The 13,296-nt window shown below is 36.8% G+C and overlaps 2 protein-coding genes across 2 annotated transcripts; both read left to right on the plus strand.

Annotated features, from left to right (window-relative positions):
* The first annotated feature begins 1,159 nt into the window (after positions 1-1,159).
* Hsdl2 (Hydroxysteroid dehydrogenase like 2) lies at positions 1,160-3,295 on the plus strand. The gene is made up of 6 exons (XM_088041045.1): positions 1,160-1,337; positions 1,408-1,571; positions 1,619-1,832; positions 1,878-2,083; positions 2,130-2,544; positions 3,027-3,295. Exons 1-6 carry the CDS (start codon positions 1,324-1,326, stop codon positions 3,247-3,249), a joined length of 1,236 nt encoding a protein of 411 aa, XP_087897171.1. The 5' UTR covers positions 1,160-1,323; the 3' UTR covers positions 3,250-3,295.
* PGAP1 (GPI inositol-deacylase) lies at positions 3,294-7,053 on the plus strand. The gene is made up of 13 exons (XM_088041044.1): positions 3,294-3,502; positions 3,557-3,704; positions 3,749-3,972; positions 4,019-4,270; positions 4,320-4,493; positions 4,543-4,805; positions 4,852-5,268; positions 5,314-5,430; positions 5,481-5,699; positions 5,747-5,929; positions 5,974-6,136; positions 6,183-6,451; positions 6,496-7,053. Exons 1-13 carry the CDS (start codon positions 3,362-3,364, stop codon positions 6,815-6,817), a joined length of 2,892 nt encoding a protein of 963 aa, XP_087897170.1. The 5' UTR covers positions 3,294-3,361; the 3' UTR covers positions 6,818-7,053.
* Positions 7,054-13,296: the final 6,243 nt, after the last annotated feature.

Below are 13,296 nucleotides of genomic sequence, written 5' to 3' on the forward strand. Positions count from 1 at the left end.
AATATTTGAGTTTTTATTTTAAATCTACTTCAAATGGTGTTTAAAATTTGCGAAAAAAACGCTGTTTTATCAAGTTAGTTTTCAACATTTTGACGGTGCAGTGACAAACTACGTTTACACCAAAATTTCACAAGTCACTTCATTCACTCATATGAAGGTGAATTTTGATTAGCTCGGGTATGTTGCACGTTCTGGACACTAGAAATCGTTAATTAACATCGACAAAGCGACAATTTCGCCAAGTAAGACTTTTGTTACAATCTAAAGCGAGCCAAAGAATTGTGACACAAGATGTTGAGAGATGGGTGTAAACGTAGTTCCCAATTTTGACGTAATAAAATTGAAAACTAACTTGATAAAACAGCATTTTTTCCTCAAATTTTGAATACAATTTACATTAAATCTAAAATGTCAACTGAGATATTTTTAACACATTTATATTGAAAAAAAATTAAATTAGAGGTTCATTTCATAAAACTTCACAATTAGCTAAAAAATACACTTTTAAGGCGTCGCGACGCCTAAACTATAAGTGATAAAAAATAAATTTTTGCGTCGGCTTCTAGAGCTTTGTCAACTATGAGTGTATGCAAATTTTCAAAATTTTATCTTTAAAATTAAAAACGATTTTGGGGGTGGACACAAGTGTTGCCGGACCCTGTATAAAAAATGTTTATTTGTAGATTCGACTGCATTATTTAATGAAATAAATTATCTAATTGTAAATATGTGGTAATAAAGATAAGTTTTCTTTGTAATTTAGCAAATCATTGTTTAGCGTAAGGCGCCAGTTTCGTTAATTTTGCAGGTCATATTCGATATTTTTTTTTATAAATATGAAACAAAAATTGCGATTAGGTAATTATAATTAAAGTCCTTGGCACGCATCCTAATTAACGCTTGTAAAACACAGTAAAACCATTTCAATGATTCTCATTATTGAAATTTACGACAATGCATGTAAAAACAGGTGCTAAATTATTTTCAGACATTAATAAAAGCAATAACAGTTAAGTACATACTTGAAAAGAATGTAAATATTAATTTAATTTTGTACTTTTCTTGTTAATAAATCATTGAAGTTTACAATCTAAACCAGTCTGAAACACTGAAATTCAAAAAAAACTTTTACCGCAGTTCTGATCTACCGCACTAGTAGGTCCAACGACCCGCTCCGTAGTCCAACTGTAAACGTCAACATGACAGTACATTGCAGTGTCACTCAACCTAATTGAACTTTGAGTTCTGTTAACTTGTTATGTTTTAAACTTTGAAACTTGTTTTATTTACAGTTCTAAAGTACACCAATAAGTTCACATCATCATGATCAACACAGGGTGAGTTGAAAACTTGACATACTAACCCAATTACCCCTAAAAATTCCACGATTAATCGTTTTTTACGAAGGAAACTAGCAGGCCGCACTGTTTTTATCACAGGCGCAAGCCGCGGAATCGGCAAAGCCATCGCATTGAAAGTGGCCAGAGATGGGGCCAACGTCGTCATCGCAGCCAAAACGGCGGAGCCACATCCAAAGCTACCAGGCACCATTTACACTACATGCAAAGAAGGTATGAAGTCCATAGAGCGGTGGTAAAAAAATACAGTTGTTTTATAGTGGAGGAAGCTGGGGGAAAAGGACTCCCATGTGTCGTGGACGTAAGAGACGAGCTCCAAGTCCGCAAAGCTGTTGAAGAGGCTGTGAAGAAATTCGGGGGGATCGACATCGTGGTGAATAACGCCTCTGCTATCTCTCTGACGCCAACATCCCAAACTGATATGAAAAGATATGACTTAATGCACCAAATCAACACCAGAGGAACCTTCTTAGTGTAAGGGGTCTTCAAATTTGGGTAAATCTAATGGTACTCTTGTAGGTCCAAGGAATGTCTTCCATATTTGCAAAAGAGCAATCACGCTCACATTTTGAATTTGTCGCCGCCTTTGAGCATGAAACCCATCTGGTTTAAAAACCACGTCGCGTATACTATGGCGAAATATGGCATGTCCATGTGTGTCTTGGGAATGCATGAAGAATTCCGGTCACTCAACATCGCAGTCAACGCTCTCTGGCCCCGGACAGGTAACTCCCGGAAAATAAAACCAATTTTCCAACACTTTTCTTCCAGGGATTCACACCGCAGCTATTGAAATGCTCACGGGTGCGGACTCTGCTAAATACAACCGGAAACCTGAAATCATGGCCGATGCAGCCTATGCTATATTGACTGCAGACCCCAAAACAACAACTGGGAACTTCTTTGTAGATGAAGAAGTTTTGAAACAGCAGGGAGTCACCGATTTCGACAAATACTGCGTGGATCCCGCGTACAAAGACCAACTTTTGCTAGACTTTTTCCTTGATGAGGCCATCGCGGAGCCTGCAACTGACGGGCGCCCCTCTCTTGCAAACCCAAAAATTCAAGGAGATGGGCAGATACCTAACATTTTTAGGGCGATTGAACAGAATTTGTCCCCTGACACTGTACAGAAGACCCAAGCTGTGTTCCAGTTCGTGGTCACGGGCCAAGAAGCCGGAAAATGGTAAGACATCTAGGGATTTTGTGGCGGTGATGTTGCTGGCGATGGCTATGAAAGTGCGAAAATGTTGCCACTCTAAATAATTTTAAATAACTTTTCTAAATTAAGAAGCGAAAAACACAAAAACACGAGTTTCACGGTTCTAAAACGAGTGCTATGGAATCAAGTCTGCTAAGGCTAGAAATTAAAAATTCGCTAGAAATTTTGCACTAACCTTAAATGTGATGCTTCAAATTGCTTGAAACACTCCAGGGAACACTTTGAAGCACTACAATTGTTCACCATTCACTAAAAGCACACTTTTCCGGTAATTTGAAGCACAAACTCACCTTAATTGAACACTTGAACATTGGCGTCTACAGCGCCGCAGATTCACAAATTATCCGCAAAAAGCCAACTTTCAAAAAAAAAAAAAATCAAAAATACCGAAAACTAAACAATAGGCGCGAAATTCAAACCGATTTTCATAATCATTTAATTTACAGGTTTGTAGACTTGAAAAACGGAAAAGGCTCGTGCGGCCGTGGCGATGCCCCGTCTGCCCCCGACGCGACGCTTACAATGGACAGCAAAAACTTCTTTGATTTGTTCAGCGGCAAGATTAAACCGGCCACTGCTTTCATGATGGGGAAACTGAAAATTAGCGGAAATATGCAAAAGGCCTTGAAACTAGACAAGTTGATGTCGTCTTTGAAATCAAAGCTGTAATTTAAGCGAAAGTTATTTTTTTATTGCAATAAACTTTTTTTACAAATTTCGATTTTTTACCAACTTGACACCTGTGATGTCAAATGTCACTAAACTAAAAAAAGTGTGAGTTATGTCATCGATAATAAATGGATTTATTATATTTTCTCTGATTATAACATGCGGCTACTTCGTGGGGCTGCTTACTTTCATCAACGACCATGAAGACAACAAGTGTGAAATGACGTACATGTTCGAATATCCTCAATATGTCGTAAGATGTGATTTTGGAGGTTATGTTTACATTTCTCAAATCCTCAATTTTTAGAGAATCTCGCAGGAAATTGATGAGAACTACCCCAAATATGGACTGTATGCATACAGCGAAGGGCGCTTTACTGAAAGGAGCAGAAACATGTATTTTGATGGAACCCCGGTATTGTTTATACCGGGAAACGCGGGGTCACACCGCCAAGGTAAAAACAACGACACCAAAACAACATTTCATTGTTCTTTTTAGCTCGGGGGCTGGCTTCTATTGCATTACGTAAAGCGGTGAACTCGCGGAGCCCCTACCACTTTGATTATTTTGGAATTGATATAAATAATGAGTTTAGTGGGCTAAATGGGGCTCTGTTGCATGACCAACTACAGTACGCCAACGCGTCAATTTATAGAATCTTAGATTTGTACAAAGATAGGAAGAATCAACCTAAGTCAATTGTACTTTATGCTCATTCTGCAGTAAGTTGTGGTTTTAGTTAGGTGGTAGCTATGACGTTTTTTTAAGGGGGGCATCATCGCGCGCCGTTTAGTGGAGAGCCTCACCGACGACTCTTTAATCTCCATTGTATTAACGCTAGCGACACCTCACAGAAGGCCCCCATTACTGCTTGACTCGTACACCCATGACTTCTACAAAGTCTTGAATTCCAGTAGATCTTTTAACACCACTTTTGTTAGTTTGACGGGAGGCTTTAATGATTTTTTAGTGCCTTCATATTTGACCACTTTGACATATCAGGGGGCTATCAATGTCGCTGTGAGTATCATCTATAATACCAACGCGGGCTTAAAAAAATGATTTTTAGAACACCCATGTTCCGTTGGCGTGGTTGCCCGTGGACCACATTGGTATCACCTGGTGCAAACAGACTCTGCTAGCCTTAAACAGAGCTCTCTTTAATTCAATTGACCCGAAAACCAAGCAGATATCGACAGACCCCGAGTTCCGCCGGGCGATGTTCCAACACCATCTGGTCAAAGTGAGTCAAAGAAGTGTTAACAACTCTAAATAGTAACGATTTTCTTTAGCACAATGGACTCAATCCCGTTTTGAGCCGAAACTACCACAACAGTATTGCCAACATAAGAAACCACGGCGAGTGGATCGAGCACCTCGGTCGCCAGTATTCCATCCGGGTGCCCCGTGATATTAAGATCCCCCACTTTTACATGTTGAGACTCTTAAACCAACCGCAACACCAAGTGGCTACTATTGTGGTCCTCAACTTAGAAACGGTAGAATGGGCTTTTGTTTGTGGGGCCCACATCCCTAGAGAAAACACACGAGTTTGGTAAGACTCCGCTCTGTCTCTCCACACTTCTATTGGAAATTTTCAGTGAAGAGTTCACTCATTTATCGCACTTATCTGAGATATCCCCGTCGCACCACTACAAACGGCGCTCGCTGAAGGTGGATATGCACGAGCTGATGAGAACTAACCCAGACTGGAGCCACGTGGTACTGCGGGTACTACCGAGCGACGACGAAGTTATCATAAATGTGGATATCTACAATGCCGACGAACGCAAAATTGAATTGGAGTTACCGAGGTTGTTCTCGTTTAAACGTCATGTGATAATCGGAGAAACCCCGGAGAATGTCGTACACTATCAATTGGAACTACCTCAACTGCACCAAGTGATACAGTCGTACCAATTGTACGTAGACTCACTACAATGTAAGAATGAGATGAGACACGCTACAGCCAGCTTGATCGTACCGTGGAACAACCAAAACCAACACAAACATTTCGTGTAAGTTTTGTACTTTGGTTGGTTTGAACTCATCGGTTGTTTTAGTCAGAGTGAAGACAAGCCTTTAGATGTTAGACTATATGAACCTCGGCCGCAGTGGGCTGCCAACCAATCGGCTGTGATACAACTTACGCTTGATCCGAATTGTCGGTACAAAATCAGGTTTAACCTACTTTAACCAACTTAAATCGAATTCTAAAATCTGTTTTTAGTATTCGAACATCATTCCCAGGAGTTTTGGCCCAAATGGCACGATTTTACTCTCCTCTATTAGTAGTGAATATAGCCGCGGTGGTACTAATGACTCTGAATGCCCAAATGAAAAACGTCGCGGAGAACCGCGACTGCTCGCTCTTTTTCGTCGCAATAAAAGAAGGAACTAAACCGTACTACATCCTAACAAGTGTCAAAGTAATTTCTAGATTTCTCAGGTAAACTCGACTTGACTTAAGTCAGGAACTAACGAATCACATTGCAGTGCTAAAGTTTCGGGTAATTTTCCAACACCTGATTGGTTGATGATGTCTCAGGAAGGAACCGACTTCTTCTTGTTGCCGCTTCTGTTGTACATCTGCAGCGTTGGTATTGTTTGGCTCTTAGGAATAATCTTGTCTATTTCGTTGGTCGTTTGTGAGACAACAGTTCATAAGCTCACTTTAAAGTAAGTCGACTTAAGCTGCGATTCCAATGCTTAAATTTCTTTAGGTTCTTGGCGAAAACTGTGAGTTTCACTGTTACTTGGTCGGATTATATAATGTCGGCTTTACACAAGCTCCCGTTCGTTGTCGCCGCCGTTTTGGTGTCTCTAAGTTTGACTACTACAGGAAGCTTGGCTTTGTGCGTGGGGGCAGTGTTCTATTTTATGAGGGTGAGTAGTCAAAACAATTGGAACAGTACTAAAACCCCCACTTCAGTTGACGCAAATGTCGCAAGACTATGTAGAAGAACTCGTGTGGTACTACCTTAAAAAAATCGCGCGGAAATTTAAACGTGGGGCGCCTCCCCAAGAAACACCACCAAGTACAAGTAATGAAAAAGACGACAAGAAAGACCCTAGCAATAATAACAACAATGAAAACACCGCTCACAACGCTGTCTTTTTCCACACCACGATCTTCTTCTTGTGGTGTCTCCTAACGATAATCAACGTCCCTTCGGTGTTGACCTGGGCACACAACTTCTCGTAAGAAGCCCAAATTCAAAGACTTGAAATAATGGTGATTTTAGGTACTCTACTATGCTAACACCAGACCCGGCGTTCGTCCCAGGGCTGGTTCTCAGTATTTGCGCTTTGCCGCTCTGGCAGATGGATCTGCCGAAAATTGAAAGGAAAGGGTACAAAGAAGTGGGGCAATTCATCTCGGTTTTGGCGGTGGTTAGTTTGATCTACGCCCCCATTTCAATCTTTAGGTTGAATTACACGTTGACTGCTGCTATTGTTGTGGTGACTTTGCACCAGTTAGTAGCTCCAAATCGGGATCTTACTGTACCGAGTGGTCCCCCGGATCATATGAATTGGTATGATACTATTAAAGCTAAACTTGAATAAGATTCTACCGAGTGTTTATGAATCTAGTCATGAGAACGAGTGCTTTAATTCTCTACTTAGGGAAATTGCTCTTTTATATACAATTTTGGAAGTTTTTACGTTAACTTAGCAAGTATTCGAACAATTTTTATAAGGAATCAAATTGATGTAGGATTTGTTAGGAAAGTTGAATGTTATCACATTAGTTCACTCTGCTTTAATTGTTTTTATTAGCAAATAAAAAGCACAAAATCTAATATGTTGTTTTATTTATCCTGAATTCATTGAAAGATGTTTGCTCATCATCATACGCAACTTCAAGTCGAAATTTGCAAATTTTCGCGAAATACCAAACTTCTGATATCGATATCTCGCTTATTTTTTAGAGTAAACTTAAGTTATTATACATCAGTGTACGCAGAATTTCACGCAGATTTCAAATCTCGGATTTAAATTCAAGTCCGACAACAGATAACTGAGTTATGGCCGATCAAAGTTTTGGAAAGTTGATTTTCATTTTTTCTCATTTTTCCCAATTTTTAAAGTTAAATATTTCGGACACTATTTGAGATATTGAGACGCGGTTTGCGCCATCGTTTTTCTCGCCTCATTTTACGTTAGAAAATGTTCTCAAAAGCCCAAAATTCGATAATCGATTTTTCGCGAAAAAAAATTGCGACTCAAACCATGAAAATTTTTCATTTTTTTAATTTTTGGCCATAACTCGTAAACTATTTGTCCGATAGATCTCAAGTTTGGCCAGTAGATAGATTTCGAGCTCCTCTTTTGACTGATGTACAATTCAATGCTATTAAACGTCGTTTTTATTTTGAAAACATTGATTGAGAATCACCCTAAAATGATGTTTTCAAAACAGTTTTTGGCCAATACCTCGTTTATTTATTAAGAAAACTCAACAAATTTGGGTCTCATTTTACGCAGAATTTTACGCTGAATTCAAAAACATCATCATTTTTGAATTTTTGTCAATAAATAACCGAGTTATGGCCGTTTGAAATTTCGGGTTGTCGCCAGAGGGCCAAATTTTTGACGGTTCAAAACAATTCGTGCTCGATATCTCGGAAACTATTTCAGATATTGAGATGCGGTTTGCGCCATCGTTTTTCTCACAATTTTTTACCCAAGAAACAGTTTCCTTAATTTTTCTACAGTCGAAATTTGCAAATTTTCGCGAAAATTCATGACTAAAACTATGGGCAAACTTCTGATATCGATATCTCGCTTATTTTTTCGAGTAAACTTAAGTTATTATACATCAGTGTACGCAGAATTTTACGCAGATTCCAAATCTGAGATTTAAATTCAGATCCGACAACTAATAACTGAGTTATGGCCGATCAAAGTTTTGGAAAGTTGATTTTCATTTTTTCTCATTTCTCCCAATTTTTAAAGTTAAATATCTCGGAAACTATTTGAGATATTGAGATGCGGTTTGCGTCATCGTTTTTCTCGGCTCATTTTACGTTAGAAAATGTTCTCAAAAGCCCAAAATTCGATAATCGATTTTTCGCGAAAAAAAATTGCGACTCAAACGATGAAAATTTTTCATTTTTTTTATTTTTGGCCATAACTCGTAAACTATTTGTCCGATAGATCTCAAGTTTGGCCAGTAGATAGATTTCGAGCTCCTCTTTTGACTGATGTATAATTCAATGCTATTAAACGTCGTTTTTATTTTGAAAACATTCATTGAAAATCACCCTAAAATGACGTTTTCTAAACAGTTTTTGGCCAATGCTTCGTTTATTTATTAAGCAAAGTCAACAAATCTGTGCTCATTTTATGGAAAATATCACGCTGAATCCAAAAACATGAGAATTTTCCATTTTCGTCGACAAATATCTGAGTTATGGTCGTTTGAATTTTTGGGTTGTCGCCAGAGGGCCAAATTTTTGACGGTTCAAAACAATTCGTGCTCGATATCTCGGAAACTATTTCAGATATTGAGATGCGGTTTGCGCCATCGTTTTTCTCACAATTTTTTACCTAAGAAACAGTTTCCTTAATTTTTCTTCAGTCGAAATTTGCAAATTTTCGCGAAAATTCATAACTAAAACTATGGGCAAATTTCTGATATCGATATCTCGCTTATTTTTTCGAGTAAACTTAAGTTATTATACATCAGTGTACGCAGAATTTTCCGCAGATTCCAAATCTGGGATTTAAATTCAGATCCGACAACAAATAACTGAGTTATAGCTGATCAAAGTTTTGGAAAGTTGATTTTCATTTTTTCTCATTTTTCCCAATTTTTAAAGTTAAATATCTCGGAAACTATTTGAGATATTGAGATGCGGTTTGCGCCATCGTTTTTCTCGGCTCATTTTACGTTAGAAAATGTTCTCAAAAGCTCAAAATTCGATAGTCCGAGATTCCGACTCAATCGATAAAAAATTTTCATTTTTTCTATTTTTGGCCATAACTCGTAAACTATTTGTCCGATAGATCTCAAGTTTAGCCAGTAGATAGATTTCGAGCTCCTCTTTTGACTGATGTATAATTCAATGCTATTAAACGTCTTTTTTATTTTGAAAACATTGATTGAAAATCACCCTAAAATGATGTTTTCAAAACAGTTTTTGGCCGATACCTCGTTTATTTATTAAGAAAACTAACAAATTTGGGTCTCATTTTACGCAGAATTTTACGCTGCATTCAAAAACATCATCATTTTTGAATTTTTGTCAATAAATAACCGAGTTATGGCCGTTTGAAATTTCGGGTTGTCGCCAGAGGGCCAAATTTTTGACGGTTCAAAACAATTCGTGCTCGATATCTCGGAAACTATTTCAGATATTGAGATGCGGTTTGCGCCATCGTTTTTCTCACAATTTTTTACCTAAGAAACAGTTTCCTTAATTTTTCTACAGTCGAAATTTGCAAATTTTCGCGAAAATTCATGACTAAATCTATGAGCAAACTTCTGATATCGGTATCTCGCTTATTTTTTCGAGTAAACTTAAGTTATTATACATCAGTGTACGCAGAATTTTACGCAGATTCCAAATCTGAGATTTAAATTCAGATCCGACAACAAATAACTGAGTTATGGCCGATCAAAATTTTAGAAAGTTGATTTTCATTTTTTCTCATTTTTCCCAATTTTTAAAGTTAAATATCTCGGAAACTATTTGAGATATTGAGATGCGGTTTGCGCCATCGTTTTTCTCGGCTCATTTTACGTTAGAAAATGTTCTCAAAAGCTCAAAATTCGATAGTCGATTTTTCGCGAAAAAAAATTGCGACTCAAACGATGAAAATTTTTTATTTTTTTTATTTTTGGCCATAACTCGTAAACTATTTGTCCGATAGATCTCAAGTTTGGCCAGTAGATAGATTTCGAGCTCCTCTTTTGACTGATGTATAATTCAATGCTATTAAACGTCGTTTTTATTTTGAAAACATTGATTGAGAATCACCCTAAAATGATGTTTTCAAAACAGTTTTTGGCCAATACCTCGTTTATTTGTTAAGAAAACTCAACAAATTTGGGTCTCATTTTCCGCAGAATTTTCCGCTGAATTCAAAAACATCATCATTTTTGAATTTTTGTCAATAAATAACCGAGTTATGGCCGTTTGAAATTTCGGGTTGTCGCCAGAGGGCCAAATTTTTGACGGCTCAAAACAATTCGTGCTCGATATCTCGGAAACTATTTCAGATATTGAGATGCGGTTTGCGCCATCGTTTTTCTCACAATTTTTTACCTAAGAAACAGTTTCCTTAATTTTTCTTCAGTCGAAATTTGCAAATTTTCGCGAAAATTCATAACTAAAACTATGGGCAAATTTCTGATATCGATATCTCGCTTATTTTTTCGAGTAAACTTAAGTTATTATACATCAGTGTACGCAGAATTTTCCGCAGATTCCAAATCTGGGATTTAAATTCAGATCCGACAACAAATAACTGAGTTATAGCTGATCAAAGTTTTGGAAAGTTGATTTTCATTTTTTCTCATTTTTCCCAATTTTTAAAGTTAAATATCTCGGAAACTATTTGAGATATTGAGATGCGGTTTGCGCCATCGTTTTTCTCGGCTCATTTTACGTTAGAAAATGTTCTCAAAAGCTCAAAATTCGATAGTCGATTTTTCGCGAAAAAAAATTGCGACTCAAACGATGAAAATTTTTTATTTTTTTTATTTTTGGCCATAACTCGTAAACTATTTGTCCGATAGATCTCAAGTTTGGCCAGTAGATAGACTTCGAGCTCCTCTTTTGACTGATGTATAATTCAATGCTATTAAACGTCGTTTTTATTTTGAAAACATTGATTGAGAATCACCCTAAAATGATGTTTTCAAAACAGTTTTTGGCCGATACCTCGTTTATTTATTAAGAAAACTAACAAATTTGGGTCTCATTTTACGCAGAATTTTACGCTGCATTCAAAAACATCATCATTTTTGAATTTTTGTCAATAAATAACCGAGTTATGGCCGTTTGAAATTTCGGGTTGTCGCCAGAGGGCCAAATTTTTGACGGCTCAAAACAATTCGTGCTCGATATCTCGGAAACTATTTCAGATATTGAGATGCGGTTTGCGCCATCGTTTTTCTCACAATTTTTTACCTAAGAAACAGTTTCCTTAATTTTTCTTCAGTCGAAATTTGCAAATTTTCGCGAAAATTCATAACTAAAACTATGGGCAAATTTCTGATATCGATATCTCGCTTATTTTTTCGAGTAAACTTAAGTTATTATACATCAGTGTACGCAGAATTTTCCGCAGATTCCAAATCTGGGATTTAAATTCAGATCCGACAACAAATAACTGAGTTATAGCTGATCAAAGTTTTGGAAAGTTGATTTTCATTTTTTCTCATTTTTCCCAATTTTTAAAGTTAAATATCTCGGAAACTATTTGAGATATTGAGATGCGGTTTGCGCCATCGTTTTTCTCGGCTCATTTTACGTTAGAAAATGTTCTCAAAAGCTCAAAATTCGATAGTCGATTTTTCGCGAAAAAAAATTGCGACTCAAACGATGAAAATTTTTTATTTTTTTTATTTTTGGCCATAACTCGTAAACTATTTGTCCGATAGATCTCAAGTTTGGCCAGTAGATAGACTTCGAGCTCCTCTTTTGACTGATGTATAATTCAATGCTATTAAACGTCGTTTTTATTTTGAAAACATTGATTGAGAATCACCCTAAAATGATGTTTTCAAAACAGTTTTTGGCCGATACCTCGTTTATTTATTAAGAAAACTAACAAATTTGGGTCTCATTTTACGCAGAATTTTACGCTGCATTCAAAAACATCATCATTTTTGAATTTTTGTCAATAAATAACCGAGTTATGGCCGTTTGAAATTTCGGGTTGTCGCCAGAGGGCCAAATTTTTGACGGTTCAAAACAATTCGTGCTCGATATCTCGGAAACTATTTCAGATATTGAGATGCGGTTTGCGCCATCGTTTTTCTCACAATTTTTTACCTAAGAAACAGTTTCCTTAATTTTTCTTCAGTCGAAATTTGCAAATTTTCGCGAAAATTCATAACTAAAACTATGGGCAAATTTCTGATATCGATATCTCGCTTATTTTTTCGAGTAAACTTAAGTTATTATACATCAGTGTACGCAGAATTTTCCGCAGATTCCAAATCTGGGATTTAAATTCAGATCCGACAACAAATAACTGAGTTATGGCTGATCAAAGTTTTGGAAAGTTGATTTTCATTTTTTCTCATTTTTTCCAATTTTTAAAGTTAAATATCTCGATAACTATTTGAGATATTGAGATGCGGTTTGCGCCATGGTTTTTCTCGGCTCATTTTACGTTAGAAAATGTTCTCAAAAGCCCAAAATTCGATAGTCGATTTTTCGCAAAAAAAAATTCCGACTCAATCGATAAAAAATTTTCATTTTTTCTATTTTTGGCCATAACTCGTAAACTATTTGTCCGATAGATCTCAAGTTTAGCCAGTAGATAGATTTCGAGCTCCTCTTTTGACTGATGTATAATTCAATGCTATTAAACGTCTTTTTTATTTTGAAAACATTGATTGAAAATCACCCTAAAATGATGTTTTCAAAACAGTTTTTGGCCGATACCTCGTTTATTTATTAAGAAAACTAACAAATTTGGGTCTTATTTTACGCAGAATTTTACGCTGCATTCAAAAACATCATCATTTTTGAATTTTTGTCAATAAATAACCGAGTTATGGCCGTTTGAAATTTCGGGTTGTCGCCAGAGGGCCAAATTTTTGACGGTTCAAAACAATTCGTGCTCGATATCTCGGAAACTATTTCAGATATTGAGATGCGGTTTGCGCCATCGTTTTTCTCACAATTTTTTACCTAAGAAACAGTTTCCTTAATTTTTCTACAGTCGAAATTTGCAAATTTTCGCGAAAATTCATGACTAAATCTATGGGCAAACTTCTGATATCGGTATCTCGCTTATTTTTTCGAGTAAACTTAAGTTATTATACATCAGTGTACGCAGAATTTTACGCAGATTCCAAATCT

Source organism: Gnatocerus cornutus, chromosome 7 (genome assembly GCF_029298725.1).
Source record: "Gnatocerus cornutus isolate USDA-ARS CGAHR chromosome 7, icGnaCorn1.1, whole genome shotgun sequence".
NCBI classification, from domain to species: Eukaryota; Metazoa; Arthropoda; class Insecta; order Coleoptera; family Tenebrionidae; genus Gnatocerus; species Gnatocerus cornutus.

Bases quoted from the DNA above. Each gene is read 5' to 3' on its own strand.
- Hsdl2 (XM_088041045.1), top strand. The intron at 2,084-2,129 runs GTAACTCCCGGA...CTTTTCTTCCAG, and splicing joins CGCTCTCTGGCCCCGGACAG to GGATTCACACCGCAGCTATT. The intron at 2,545-3,026 runs GTAAGACATCTA...TTTAATTTACAG, and splicing joins GGCCAAGAAGCCGGAAAATG to GTTTGTAGACTTGAAAAACG.
- PGAP1 (XM_088041044.1), top strand. From the start codon at position 3,362: ATGTCATCGATAATAAATGGATTTATTATATTTTCTCTGATTATAACA. The intron at 3,705-3,748 runs GTAAAAACAACG...TGTTCTTTTTAG, and splicing joins CGCGGGGTCACACCGCCAAG to CTCGGGGGCTGGCTTCTATT. The intron at 5,431-5,480 runs GTTTAACCTACT...ATCTGTTTTTAG, and splicing joins AATTGTCGGTACAAAATCAG to TATTCGAACATCATTCCCAG.